General features: G+C 42.4%; 1 protein-coding gene across 1 annotated transcript; it reads right to left on the bottom strand.

Moving 5' to 3' along the window:
- Positions 1 to 8625: 8625 nt before the first annotated feature.
- Positions 8626 to 14015, bottom strand: hbegfa (heparin-binding EGF-like growth factor a). Its single transcript, XM_080773735.1, has 6 exons — positions 13716 to 14015; positions 12249 to 12497; positions 11726 to 11933; positions 11035 to 11187; positions 10751 to 10836; positions 8626 to 10592 (listed from the first exon to the last, which is right to left on the bottom strand). Exons 1-5 carry the CDS (start codon positions 13756 to 13758, stop codon positions 10764 to 10766), a joined length of 726 nt encoding a protein of 241 aa, XP_080629861.1. The 5' UTR covers positions 13759 to 14015; the 3' UTR covers positions 8626 to 10592; positions 10751 to 10763.
- Positions 14016 to 15732: the final 1717 nt, after the last annotated feature.

The following is a 15732-nucleotide window of genomic DNA, read 5'->3' as shown; positions in this document are numbered from 1 at the left end:
AGAGCTGGGTGAGAATGTAATAATGTGCTCATGATACATAACAAGTGTCCGTCCAGCACAGTGACATCAGCCTGTGGGAATCTGACTGCTGGCATCCTCCTGCCCCCCCATACCCCCGCCGCCGGTGCTGCTGGCATCACTACACACACACGCACGCACGCACGCACGCATGCACACACACACACGCACGCACGCACGCACGCACGCACGCACGCACGCACGCACGCACGCACGCACGCACGCACGCACGCACGCACACACACACACACACACACACACACACACACACTGGAGATGTGCAGGCAGGGATGAGCTGCATGTCATGTGCCATGCCATGCCATGACGTTCTGTGTTGTGCTGTGCTGTGTCACAGCTATTTATGCTCAAAGTCATTGTAACAGAGAGGTCCTCTGCTACCTGTACTTTGACTCAAAGTCATTGTAACAGAGAGGTCCTCTGCTACCTGTACTTTGACTCAAAGTCATTGTAACAGAGAGGTCCTCTGCTACCTGTACTTTTACTCAAAGTCATTGTAACAGAGAGGTCCTCTGCTACCTGTACTTTGACTCAAAGTCATTGTAACAGAGAGGTCCTCTGCTACCTGTACTTTGCACGTGTCCATCGTAACCTTTATTGATTGTATAATTGCATATGGCATATGAACACTTTGGTATTTGCACGGCGCAATTTGCACATTTTATTGTAGATTGCACAGTAAAGGAATGCATTCATGATTTTATTGTTGATTACATTACGTTGATTACATTTAACTGAACATTTGGAGTTGTTTCCTGTCCAGCTGAGTTGGCCGGCTACTCGGCTAACTAGTTTCACCGCAGACAGACTGTTTGGTGGTAATCTGACAAGTGCAATATGTATAATGAGTGCAAATAGAGACCAATAGTCCAGGGGCCGAGCCCGATTTTGGTACCACCTATAAAGGTATACAATGTATTTTTGTATTCCTACATGTCTCTAGTTTATTATTTTGGTATGATACATCTTCCATTCAGTAGCTTATTGCCGTTGAATCTGTCCTAGCGACTCTCTCTTCCTCCCCTTTTCTCGGGAGACTTATAGGGTATATTGCTCATTTGTACGATCAGCTTGCGTGGTACCCCTTGCGAGTGCTGCAACTGGGGTTACTGGCCCCTGTTGCCCTGCCAGTCTTTCCTGGAGGTCAGCTGTCTCTCCAGCATCACCAACCTTCCTCGGTTGCCATCCAGACTTTCCTGGAGGACACTGGTTGCCCAGGGAGTTCAGTTTGTAAATACATCAAAGATGCGATTATTCATTCATTCATTCATTCATTCAAGTTTTATTTATTCTCGAAATTACACTGAGTAATTAAACTCATTTTCAGTGTCGTCGAGTAATACAATATCATATAAAAAACATCACAATACATCAGAAGATCAGGAAAAGGAAAACAAAAGGTATACATATGAATTACATAGGTTACAAATAGAAGCTAAGACACATTTCAAACGATTTAAAACGACTCAGGGGTAAGGGGTATACCAATGTGGTCAATTTTAATGTAGTTTGTAAGGTCATTCCATGTATTAGGGCCACAGAAGCCAAAAGCAGATCCAAGTTCAGAGTTAACTTTTGGTACCTTGAATTTGGGGAAATGACTTGATCTGGTGTGGTAGGTTTTCAGAGTCCCATTTCAGAAATGATGAGTTGTATTTAGTACAATCTCCAAGCATGGCTTTATACAAGAACAGGTGCCAATGCAGGGAGGACCAGGATTATAATCCATCTATAAAGGATAAAGCCTTCCCCAACCTTCTTAGAGCGTTTCGACTCTTAACCACAACTCTCTCTAAATTGGCGGGTTAGCAGTGATTGGCCAAATCACTGCCCTTCTCATCCAGGCATATAATATAATTGGGAAAATACGTTTAAAAAATAAGTTCCAGTTCCAGAATTCAACAAGGTACACAAGTCCTTTAAAATTTCATCGATTTTGAGACTAAATATAGAACCTGCAGCCAAGTGTCAGTAGAACAATGAAGGACTGGGGTGCCCGCGCTGGCCAAGTTCCAGGCGCATGCCACATAATAGGCTCTGGCCTGACAGCGCGTTGCGTGTTCAAGTCCAACCATTAGACCTTTGCTGCATTTCTCTCCCTCCCACTTCCCTGTCTGTCTTCACTAATAATAATAATAATGACAAAAGGCACAAAAACACCAAAAACAAATCGTTTAAAAAAAGAACAATGAAGGACATCACTGCTCTTGTCTTCATGTGTTTTGTTCATGTACGCATTTAATGTTATATTTTTTATCCATGTCAACTGTGTGTATTAAGTGTTGCATATACAATGTTGCAAGAACAGGTTCAGTAATACCTGAAACTTAATATCACATCATAAATAATGATGTTTCTAACTGGTATGTTATAGATGTCTTGTCTCATCATGATGCTGTAAATACATCCACAGTCATTTTGTTCACACTGCTCATATTGCTCCCACTTGGACTGACACCGCAATCCTTATATTCCCTTTTACACTTATTTTTAGCTTAATGAATCTTACTCTTATATAATGTTCTTTTTTCCCCCTCCTCCTCTCTTATCTATTATATCAAATTCCTTGTGTGTGAATAATATACTTGGCCGACAAAACCGATTCTGATTTAGTTGTGTGTGGCACACTGACACCTCAGCACCTCTGTATGCCATGATATAATGTCTGTCGTCACCTCATCCATCAGCACCGCGTGGCGCGCAGAGCAGAGGCCTGGCACTTCACCCCTTCACGCCGGGGCACGAGGGAACAGCTCTGTCAAAGTCATCAACATGTGTGCATGTGTAACACCCAAGGATTCGAACCCGAGTCTCCGACCAAACATCTACCACTCGGACAAGAGGGAACCCCCCCTTCCCCCGGCCCACACACACACACGCACACACACACACACACACACACACACACACCCCGGACAGGCGAGATATTCGGCGGATATGAGCTTCGTTTAGGGCTGCTCTGCTCCATTCACAACCCCTCCCTCCCTAAAGGAGCGAGCAAATGTACAACTGTACATGGATGCATATTAATGAGGGCAGCAAATGTTCACAAATATACTGGAGGAGTGGAAATGAAGGCATGCACGCACACGCACGCACGCACACACGCACGCATGAACACGCACACATACACACACACACACACACACACACACACACACACTCACACACACACACACACACACACACACACACACACACACAAACACGCACACACATTCATGAGTTCCAGGTAATCATATGTTGCTGTTGATTACATCCGAGTCCGGTAAACGGGATGATTAGCTTTCCAACTGTGTGTGTGTGTGTGTGTGTGTGTGTGTGTGTGTGTGTGTGTGTGTGTGTGTGTGTGTTGTATGTGCGCACTTCCATATCACCGTGGAAACTACCCATTGTTGCTCCTCGCCGGGGCAGGAAGCACCTTTCCCAACAAAAACACTCTCCAAAAAAAGGCTTGTCGCCCCAAGCAACCAGCACCATCAAATGATTCACGTGCACCAGTATCTGGTGCACAGACATTATATGTGGGTTTCATTCATCACTTCATTGCTATATTCATCTTTACCACTTGAACGCTAGTGTCCCTATTTGGGGGAAACATTCGCCAAAAATAGCAGGTGTTGTGAGCTTGTAGATCAGCAATTTTTGGTGTCGACATTTGGTGTAAAGGGGGGAAAAGAGCGGAGTACGTTTAACTTAGGTCCTGTTTATATAGAGAGTTTAAGGACACTTCGACACTAACTCTGGGGGAGCCACTAAACATAGGAAGGGAAGGTATTACTGTATGCTGATGACGTGGCCTCTACTTGGAACTGAGCTGTTATTTCAGTATGTTTATAGGCCAACAGGCTTCTGATTATAAACACATAGAAATCAGTAGCCTAAGACATTTTCCCATCCCAGCATTTGCGCCTGTAAGCTTTGGGAGCAGGCATGGATGCACACACATGAACAGACAAAGAGTAATCTGGCCTGCGACCTTAAAACGAGTTTGACACCCTTGGCTTACACTCCCAGTCACAAGGGACTTAAACTGAGTACAACTATGAAACACTAATTAAATATTTGTAGACCACCTCCAGTATAAATTACAATCAAGCAGTTTGTAGAGGTGGGTGTAATTGATATTTATGCTTGATATTGAGATTATAAACATCGCTGTAGAGTAGAGGGAGAACTCATGCATGATACAAGATAAACACATTAAATTGGAAGGGATGAAATGAGCAGAGATGAGCAGATAAATCTGGAACTATATAGAATTGAAGCTCATAAATGGGTACTCTTTCCTGATTGGATGAAATCGGTGATAGCTAGAGAGGCATGATGTTACTGAACAAACACTATGATTACTATCATAAGTAACATAACAAATAAATATAACTCACAGTCCCTTTAGGAATATCTAAAGTGCTAACAAATTGTTCCTGGGATAATGGAGCTATCAGATGAAGGGGAAGTCTTGCGATGTTTTTCTGAAAACGGTAGTGACCTTGGTGTAAAAAACAAAGCCCCAGAGATATGTGGTATGTGGCACACAATGAACCCTGGCACCTTCTGAATGCTTCCAGGGAAGGGAAACTCCTTTCCTTAATTCTGGGAATATCCCTTAATTTTCTTCTCTCTAAGAACACGCAAGAGTATACACGTAGTTAAATGCTCAGACATCTCCATGTACCCCCATTTGAAAAGATGTGATGCCGGGGTCGACCCCATTATACGAGAATATTTGTCAAGAGTTTTCAAAAATAGGCTAGGGTTAAAGTAGTTGAAGTGTTCAAGGTTCAAGGTTCAAGGTTGTACTTTATTGTTACATCATTATTCATATCATTATTCATTACATAAGAGTAAAACTTATTTTTGTTTGGTTTCCTGCAGAGTTCAGACAATGCAGCATCATAGATAATAACAACAGCAATGCAACAAAGTGCAAACAAAGTGCAAACAAAGTGCAAACAAAGCAAAGTTAGGTGAACTTTGTGTAAACAACTTGACAGTAGGGCAGTAGGCTATCTAACTGATTTAGGAAGGTGCAGTTCAAGCATAATACTGCAGAATACTCTGGAACAGAGGGCACGCTAAGATGCGACACATTGCCCACGACTCTGTCAGACCCTTACAAGGAAGGTTTCTGGAGATATGTGGTGCTGGCCTGGCGTTGGGCCACCGTACCGGTGGACTTCATTGCATGGCTTTGAGCCAGCGGTCCAGTGAGAACACAGAGAGAGAAGTCCCTTGCTGTCCCTCAGTGTTGTGGCCTTTGGGTGCCTGTCAGCCCCGGGAATAGCAGCTATGTGACCATGACTACACAGCACTATTTATGTGTGCTCTGCTGCCTGACATTGAGAGGCCTGGATTATGTGGCCCCACTACTGTAAATGACAAGGCCCTGACACACTCACATGCACGCAGACACGCGGGCATGTGAGTGTGTCAGGGGTGTGTGTGTGTGTGTGTGTGTGTGTGTGTGTGTGGCTCCTGTACAACTGTACATGTAACTGTACATGTAAAAAAGTTCTCCACATCCATTTGCAAGTCAGCATCTATAGCAGTTCACTTAAGGGCAAAATATGGCAGAATGGCAGAAGCCTGCTCTCTCCGTACAATACACATATAACCTGGCAACGGGATACTGTTAGCAGACTTTATTTTGTGCCCCCATGCGTGCCACCACCAGCAAAATATGAAATAAACAACGCAACACTGTTAAATCACACAGGCAGCCAAAGAATTCTGCCCAAGGCATAATATAAGTGGAAACATTCTCCTATAGCAGTTCAGGTGAGGGCATGAGATGCTCACTGTATAGTGTATACACACATTTTACACCACGCCTACACATTTAACATAGTTTGCAGCTTTCACACATGTGCTCATCAAACGAACCAGATATGTGCACGTCGTGGGCATGGATGGTTTCATAGTCCCATACACACATTGGAGAAATGCTGAACTGGTGTATTTTTCTTCTCCCCAGTTGCTCAACAAATGGCATGAAGAAGCCTAATTCTTGGATAAAGTCTAGCTGCCACACCCGTGCGGTTCGGTGGAACATCTGTCTTCAACTACCTCTCTCTAGGGGTGCGTGTCTGTGTGCTATCTTGTTTGTTCAGTATATATAGAGTGTATGGGAATCCGACCCACAGACACCCGTCCAAAAAAACAGTCCCATAGCAAACATGTAAACACGTGTGTTTTCGCTGTGGATATTGGCGCGTAATGGCCTGGTTAACCCAGTCAAAGCATCAAGGCATTACTCCACCGCGCACCCACACACACGCGCGCGCGCATGCACACGCACACACACACACACACAAACACACACACACACACACACACACACACACACACACACACACACACACACACACACACACACACAGAGTCAGCGTAACGACATCCGTGCAGGAGGTGACTTCAGTGTGTGAGTAACGTTGTGTTGGGTCCCAGCCTGCCTTTGAGTCCAGCTGGCCCCTTTTATTTTAGTTAGAAGTATAGCCTACTCTCTGAGTCCTCCTTGGCCCCTGCGGTTAAAAAGTGCATGCGTTGCACATGGCTGCATTGTTGCATCCTGCTGGTTCTCTTCGCTGCCTGCCATGCAGTGGTGGAAAAAGTAGGCCTATACTCACTTTTTTTTACCTAAGTAAAAGTATCGATGAAATCCTCTACAATACAGTACAAAATGTACTTAAAGTGCCAAAAGGAAAAGTACTCATTGTGCTGAATGTCTCATTTCAAGTTAAATGTTCTGAAAATAGCAGTTGCAACGCATTGTGAGCTTGTAGATCGGTTATTGTCAGGCCTAAAAATAATCAATCTATAAATAACTAGTTACTAATGTTTTCAAATAAATAGTAGTGAAGTAAAAGTATAATATTTGGATCCGAGATACGTAGTGGAGTACAGAAGTAAAATTATTGGAAATTGGAAGTACAAATACCTCAAAATTGTACTTAAGTACAGTAGTATTACTTAAGTAAATGTACTTTCCACCCACTGCTGCCATGCATGCGGTCTGTCTGATATTCACCATTCAGGAGGAGCGGCTCAGGCCTCAGATGTTACAGTCGGTGTGTGTGTGTGTGTGTGTGTGTGTGTGTGTGTGTGTGTGTGTGTGTGTGTGTGTGTGTGTGTGTGTGTGTGTGTGTGTGTGTGTGTGTGTGTGTGTGTGTGTGTGTGTGTGTGTGTGTGTGTGTGTGTGTGTGTGTGTGTGCGTGTGTGTGTGTGTTTGAACATGGCATCTGTTGTCCTGTGTGAGTAATGGCGTGGTGTGTGTTGTGGCATGATGTGTTGTGGTTTAGAGATCAGGTGTCGTGTCTCCCCCTCGTTGGCCTCTACACGCTACACATCTGTTTCCCATGGCAACGAACATAGGCTACCGGTACATACATACTGTTAATGTAGCAGGTTTGTGCATAGCCTGGGGTCCTGGATTCAAACTTTTGCCTGAATAAAAGTACAAAAGTATTGGCATCTAAAATTATGCTTAAAGTACCAAAAGTAAAAGTGCAGAATGTTCCCATGTTTATCAAATAAACGATCTGTCAAAATCTTTTGCAAATCTATAAGCCTCCTGCGCGACAAGTTGTGAGATCTGCTATACTTAAAGTATAATTTAGAGCTTAATTGATTCAAGTATTGTGGAGTGCAAAGTAAGATATTTGTCTCTGAGATGTAGCGGAGTAGAACAAATGATAGACGTACGATAGAGGTAAAGGAAAAGTACCTTAAAAGTGTACTTAGTAGAGTAGATTAGCCTTCCACCACCACAACCACCGTCACAGCCTCCATCACGGCACTGTAACACATGACACATCCATCACTAGTTTAAAAAGCAGGTGGCTTGCGCATCACTACAGCCTCGTTTGTACTTTGTGATACAATGAAGTGTAAATTACACTTAAGGCTGTCATCAGAGGTGTCATCAGAGCTAACCACTAATATGACTAATACTGCAGTTGCATCTAATGTTCTGTAAAGTGCTCTAGGGGATGCAGGGGCTTAACAGCCAATGTTTCTTTTTTTAATTTAGTTCACACTATAAGAACAAAAAAAGAAACATCCTTCACGGCTTCTTCATATACATGGCTAATGAAATCACTTGGCCTAAATTATATTTTATAAAAAGATCATTTCAGACTTATATGTGGCTCCTTCTCTGTGGAACACAATAGTAGGCTAATTTGTTAAAGCCAATCGCAACAAAAGGAAACACTATCAGGCGATGCGGCATCATTCACACGTGAGATGACCAGAGGACAGGATACAGGTGCTTTGGTTAAAAAGCATGTGCTTGCGTGTCCGAGGACAAGAGCAAACACAAATATTATGTCAGCTATAATTACAGCCCCTGAATAGGCCAAAAGGACATGTTTATGTTATCATAACCAGATTGGCCATTTTAAAATACCAAACTAATATGAGGCCATATTCAGGAAATGAATCACATTCCTAAATTTGTACCTGACCTTAATGATTACAGTTCACGTTTACCACTATATAACTATTACTAACACCAAAACGGCACAATATGATAATCAGTGAATAAATAAATAAAAAGAAAACCTAAATGACAAAGCCATATTTTCTGAGAAAAAATTGGTTTTATTTCTTTCTGAGAAAAAACAAAGAACCAAAACATGTTTTTTGTTTTAAACAAGAAATCACTTCAAAACTGCAGGGCAGGTTGTTTTGAAAAGCCTGAACACTTGAACTTCACATTTTAATAACAGCTTAACATGGATCTCAGAGGAATTAAATATAACCACTGAGAAGATCAACTCACCCTCCCCTTTAGCCATGATAAGACAACGATACAGAATATTGTCGCTGTTGGGAAGAAACCTCAAACAATATGTCCAAAACTGTTACTTTTCAGTTTCACGAGATGAAGACACGTCGTTTTGACCTTGTAGATTGGCTAATGTTGATACTTTTGTGTGACGTTGTGGTATGAAGAAGTTGGACATTGATTTACGGAAAAACTTAAAATATGGAGATGCGAGGTTTCCGCCCTACAGCAACGATATATTGTATTGTGTTTGTGTTTCAGCCCAACACTTGCTACAATGCCTTGGCCAATCAAGGCTCCTGTTTAGGATATTTGACTCCCTTCTTTTTTAACGTTCATGGCAACACAGAAACACAGAAGCAGAATGCATGGTATTTTGTTGGTTACTAAATGACATACAGAATAGCCAGACAAAACAGACCTATGCGACGTGTTATAATAGCAGACAGAGACCTGTCAGCGTAACATTTGGGCAGGACACTATACAGTATGTTGAAGTCTAATCAATAAACTGATTGATCACAGTGCTATTAAGCAGCTATTGAGTGCCACAATCAGAGCCAGTAATCAGATATCCACAGACAAATTTATTTTTTAAATGTTACCTAATTTTTTGCCTTTCCTTTCATCAAAATAAATAGTCTAATATCAAATATAAAAATGCCAACTGTAACATTTCTTTCTTCTTACAAACTGACAGTGCATTTTGAGTCAACGGAAGCAGTTATCTGCATAAATACAGCAAAACATAAATAAATAAATTAAAAGAAGGATTGTATAAATAAATGTTTTACAGTACACTGAAAAAAATGACGAACATTGTGCAGGAAAAAATATAAAATGCTGTTTGATGAAAAACAAACAAACAATAAACAAAACAGGACAGAACAGAACTGCTCCAAGTTGACTACTCTCTCTCTGTGATTGAGGGAGTGGCAACTAGAGTTCTCATCGGGGCCCGACATTTGAAGCCCGGCCCGGCCCTAACTGGGTCAGCCCGAAGCTCGGCCCGGCCCTAAAAATTACCATAATGTTAGGCCCGAAGCCTGACCAGTATAATGCATGGCCAGCGCTTTTCTTTCAGTGTGTGCTGTCACAAGTGAATCGCCATAGCGCAGCCCTCTTCATAATAAATACATACTTGTAGGCTATATAGCCTACACATTACACCAATAACAGAATTGCTATTTTTATTATAATAACATTCTTGAAAAAAGGAGAAAAAGAAAAAATCACGGAAAATCACAGAGCATGAGGCTCGGCCCGGCCCGACTAATTAGCGTAATGTTTTGGGCCCGGCCCGGGTTCGGGCAGAAAATGAGAACTCTAGTGGCAACAACAACCATAACAACAACAACAACATCATAACATATCAAAGTATCCTGTTATGTCTGAAACTCCTGGTAGTTTTGAACATAGCCAAGAAGCAGCAACTGAGTCCAGACCTCTCCTCTCTCTCTCTCCCTGCCTCCCTCTCATCGATCATGTCCTAATCTTCACATCCAGTCCATCCTGTGGCCCAATCGTTATTCCAGTTACGGGCGTGCTCGTTCCATAAAAGGCCACGCGGGGCGGGGGAGGCCTTGAAAGCCGGCCAGTTTGATCCGACGGGTCCGTCCATGGGTGGGTTAGGAGTGCCACACACTAGCAGGCAGGAGCACCTGCTGCTGTTCCCTTCTTCATGTAACCTTCCTTTGTTCCAGCAACTCCACATCCTCTGAGTCTCTCTTCCTTCTAATTTGAGGTAGAATATCCACATCTGTACCTGAAATTAATCACAGACAAAAGTAATGAGACAAACTTTGTTTGATTGAGACTGGTTAAATTAGCGTGTGGTTGAATTTGATTTGAATACTTGGTTGCGTGTGCGCACGTGTGTGTGTGTGTGTGTGTGTGTGTGTGTGTGTGTGTCTGTGTACTCACCCCTCTCGGTGTTTCAGTGGTTGGGCGTTAACCCCAGTTTGACCTTCTCTTCACTTTCTACATCGTACGCTCCCCGCTTATGAAACCTGTGAGCAAATAAAACACAATGGCTTGATTTAGACCATGAATTTACCCAACTGCAAAACCATATACTGTATGTGCTTGTGCGTGTGCATGTGCGTGTGTGTGTGTGTGTGTGTGTGTGTGTGTGTGTGTGTGTGTGCGTGCGTGCATGCATGCGTCCGTGCATTAGTTTATACAGTATGTGTGTGCGTTAGACTGACCTGAGCGCCAGCAGCAGGCCGATGATGGTCAGACAGAGAGAAGAAAGGACCACGGCTACGACCGCCAGGGCGGTCGTTCTGTTGTAGCCCTCCTCGCTCCGCGATCGCAGCGTGGCAAACTCGCACCGCGCCCCCGAATAATTGGGATGACATCTGAAGAGACAGACAAAGGGAGGATGGGTTACTCATCTTTTAACAATGGACATTATCACATCTGATGACGACAGATGAGATCATACAATCAATACGTGTAATGTGGGGGAGAGTTCGGCTAATGGAACGGATGTAAGATGACGGCAGCATGGACGGCTGCCAATGGGCTTAGAGCTGATGGTTCTCAAAGTGGGGTCCGGGGACCCCCAGGGGTCCTTGTAACTTCTGTTACTCTACCAAGTATCACACAAATCCCATGAGGAACTGTATACTTAAAAAACAAGAAATGGTATATCTACATCAAATCCAGGGGGTCCCCAACTAAATGACTTAAATAGCATAAAAATCGGTTTCACCTTAGCTTAACCACACTTTATACAAATTCAAAAATAGACGATCTACAAGCTCACAACACCTTGTAGATCTGCTATTTTTTAAACATCTTTTCAAATGGGGGGGGGGTCCTTGACATGAAATCGTTTGAGAACCAGTGGTGTAGAGGACAGAAGCGTGGATGAATAGGAGGTGGACTACTTACACACAGGCTGGGAAGTTGAGTTCCCGGTGAAACTGGCAGGTGCCGTGAATGCAGTAGTTCTTGTACTTCTTCAGACATGGATTCCTCTTCCTCCCTTTTCCCTTCCCTTTCCCCCTCTTCCTCCCATTTCCGGTCCCCTTCCTCTTCCCCTCTGTCTTTCCCGCGTCCAGAATGGGCGAAGGGTCCTTGGGCTTACTTGACATAGCAACTGAAAACAACAAACAAACAAACAAAAAATGAATACATGTGATGTATAATAACGATAGCAATGTTATCCGTGTGACCGAGATGTGAGTAAAAAAACTAAGTAAAAAAAAAAGAGAGAGAATTAAAAGAAAAGCTAAAACAACAAGTTTAAAAAGAAAAGTCTCTTTCCTTATGATAGAGTTTCTTTTCCTACATCATGTGCCTGATTTTTAACTATTGTCTGTTTGTTGTGCCTGCTTGTATGTCGATTTATATTGTGGGTGTCAAGTGATATTAAAGTAAAGTTTCGCCCCCAAAACAAACAATGTTGACGTACCTCGCGGTACTTCCACCTCGTAGTCTCCGGACAGACCGTAATCGTCTTCCTCGTCGCCATAGTCGTAATACTCTTCGTCGTCGTCCTCGTCGCCGTACTCTGCCACCGTTGGCATGGCGACCCCCGTGCCGGCGTCAGGCTCTGTCCTGTCGTTGCGTGTGGTGTCCATCAGGGTGATGACGGCCGTGTGATGCTGCCTCTCCGTCTCATACCTGTCCACGGCCGCGCCGCTCGCCAGTCGAGACGCCACTGGAGGAGAAAAGACAGAAACACTTTAGTATCGTCAAACCCCACGTGGTTGAGCGGAGTCCCTCAGGGCTCTATATGAGTGCATGTTCTGTTTTATGTTATTGTGGGGAAATCTTTTGCTGTAAAATAGCCGAGCTCACAGTGAGCTTGTCGATCTGCTGTTTGCTGGATGCTGGGGTATAAGTTGGTCAAGTTCAAATTTGTGATTGATTGATCGATTGAATACTTTATTTGCAAAAAGTACAGAGGTGCAGTTATACAATAATGCTTAAAAGAATAACACAAAAAGCCCTGCGGGAGCTTGTTTACATTGTGGTCCTATGTATTCAATAAATCAAGTGGGGTCCAGGAAACCCCCAAAGGGTCCTTGAGGGAATTCCACTGGGGTATACCCCCCAGGCTAAATGATTAATAGTTAAACAACTGAGCCCTTGCTGGTCTGTGACTCTGACAGCATATAATGGTTTGATTCTATTTGTGCACTGCCAGAGTTTAATTAATATTGATGCCAATCTACAGTGTAGATGGGATGCCAGATATATTAAATTGGGGTGTCCGTCCGTGGCCTAATGCATGGGAGGCCCTTCAAATAGGTTAAGGGTGAGAATCACAAGGCTATATAATAACGTATCAAAGTTCAACTGAAGAACAAACTCGAATATTGGTCATTATTCAGCTTATAAATAAGTAATATAGGGGTGGAGTCAGGCGTGGACAAGTTGAAACATGCTCCTGAGTCCTGTCTGCCTCCAGGTGGGACGTCCAGTTCCAATGTGACTGAGAGGGGATCTTTTGGCTTAGGAAGCTGGACTTTGGCACATAATTATGTTACTATGTGCTCACACAAAAATCACATAGACAGACCGTTAGCTAATGTCGGGCAAGAATACAGGATAAAAATAAATGTATCCAGTTACATAAAGCATGTTCTAAAATAGAAGAGATGACCCCGTTAGCTCCTGAATAGAACTTCACATCATGAAAATCATCGTCGGCACGTTTGAGAAGGTCATGCCTGTGGTGGCTGGGTAGTTCACACTAATAAACAACAGTTATAGCCCCTAGACTCGAGCCAGCCGTTCTACCAGGGCACAGTGTAGTGTGTGAAATAAATAACGAAGCGTCTTCGCATCATAAAGGCAGTCAGTCCGTGAATTGTGCTCACTATTAAGTCACTATATGAAAAGAAAACACGAGCTCTGCTTTTTAAGAACTTACCAAAGGCGTGGATGAGCAGGAGCGCAACTCTCAAAATCCTCATGTTGTTTGTCTTCTTTCAATAACTTCTGGGACTTCTGTGAGAAACCCAAAGTAGGGGGGGAAAAACCTGCTGGATCCAAATATAAATTCCTTAAACTTCTTCGTCCGGGTCCGAAGTATATATTCCTTTTTGTTGGATGTTCTTGTTTTTTTTTTCTTTTCTGTTTCTTATGTTAAAGTCTTATTCCGCCCGGACCTTCCCTTCCTTCCTTCCCAGCCCCTCTTCAGGTCGTTGTGTGTACTGTGTAGCGGGACGGCCAGTAGTAGCCTAATGTGAAAGAGCGACAGCACACTGGGGGAGTGGAGTATTTATAGTTAACACTTCACACCACGCCTACTAGACTGGCAGCATACATCCATACAACCTACAAATTACACTTCATCCTCACTTTATTGTCACGACTCACAAAGTGCACATCACATATTTGATATTTGCAGACCTTTGTTTTCTTAAGCTGTACCAACAAATTGCTTGCATTTCAAATAAGAATATAGGCCTAGTTTACAAAATAATATTGTATTATTTGTACAGTACAGTACAGTACAGTACAGTACAGTACAGTACAGTACAGTACAGTACAGTACAGTACAGTACAGTACAGTACAATGCTGTTAAAGAGGGTTACATTGTCAGAGTTACAAAATAAAGGATTTTACATACTTGACTGGGGTCCACATTCCACAAGATGCCTCACAGTGATGCAGATGCTCAACCTGTTATAGCTACATTCTTTTTTTAAGAACAACTATAATGCTGTAGTGTAAAATTAAACTTCTCTGCTATTATCTTATCTTATCTCACATTATCAATATCATACACACATGCATTTTCTGGCCCTTGCTGTTTTGCTTACGTGAAATTGAAACTTATTGTGCAATACTGTGTGTGCCTTTTCAATGTAGAAAATAATAATAATAATTATTATTATTATTATTTAAGTATTATTATTACTATTATTATTATTATTAATGATAATAATTATTAATAATAATAATAATGATTACATGCATTACACACGCATGCGCACAGTGTGCACACACACACACACACACACACACACACACACACACACACACACACACACACACACACACACACACACACACACATATCATTTACTACTGTCATTGTTGTTGTTGTTGTTGTTGTTGTTGTTGTTGTACACAGTTTCAACCTGATCATCAAGATACTTTTTTTTAGACAGTAGGCTAGGCCTACTGTGGTCTCGTGTGGCTCCCAAAAGCTATTACTTTGAATCCAGGCAGGAGACGTCACATCAACAACTCACATATCGTTCACTTACGCCACCAAGCGGTAGAAGTAGGCTACGTTCAATTTAAGACCCATGTTGTCTGTAGTATACTGTATTTCATGTTGTAGGCCAGTTCCCAAACGTTTTCAGTCTACGGACCCCCATTTAATGGCATTTCCATCTCTGGGACCCTCCATTTATATTGTAAAATCAATGTTAATTTAACTCTGAGAGTGGTCCATTTGGTTCAATTTGTACACTCTTAGAGTTACAGACCCATAAGGGTCCATTTGGTTTCAAACTACATTTAGCTGGGGAGTTGGGACCCCCTGGAACTCCCTCAAGGACCCCTGGGGGTCCCCGGACCCCACTTTGGGAACCACTGGCTAATTATGTATAAGTATAAACAATAAGGCTATAGGAAATACAAGGGGAAAGAAAAGAAAAATAAACAAAAAAATAAGTCACTGCATTGACTGCAAAGCATGAACTTGGCTGTAATTAAATGATATATAAATGTTATTATTTATTTGTGTTAATAAATACATAAATCATATTTATTGTTTACAATAACGTATTATTACATGTAATAGTATAGTAATTTATTTTATAAAATGTTTTTATTTATTATGTTTCGATCAGTTTGGACCATTGATTGTATTGGACTGATCGATCTCCTCTATTTTCCATTAACCACCCTCACTCGAATGGTGATTGCTCTG

This window comes from Protomyctophum bolini (genome assembly GCF_963924005.1).
Source record: "Protomyctophum bolini genome assembly, chromosome: 10".
NCBI lineage: Eukaryota > Metazoa > Chordata > Actinopteri > Myctophiformes > Myctophidae > Protomyctophum > Protomyctophum bolini.
Note: the sequence above shows the minus strand (reverse complement) of the source record. Positions and strands in the feature narration are given on the sequence as shown.

Coding starts and splice junctions, on each gene's coding strand:
- hbegfa (XM_080773735.1), bottom strand. CDS start 13,758: ATGAGGATTTTGAGAGTTGCGCTCCTGCTCATCCACGCCTTTG. Junction 11,188..11,725: donor CTCAACTTCCCAGCCTGTGT/GTAAGTAGTCCA, acceptor CTGTCTCTTCAG/ATGTCATCCCAATTATTCGG. Junction 10,837..11,034: donor GGCCTGCTGCTGGCGCTCAG/GTCAGTCTAACG, acceptor ATTTGCTCACAG/GTTTCATAAGCGGGGAGCGT.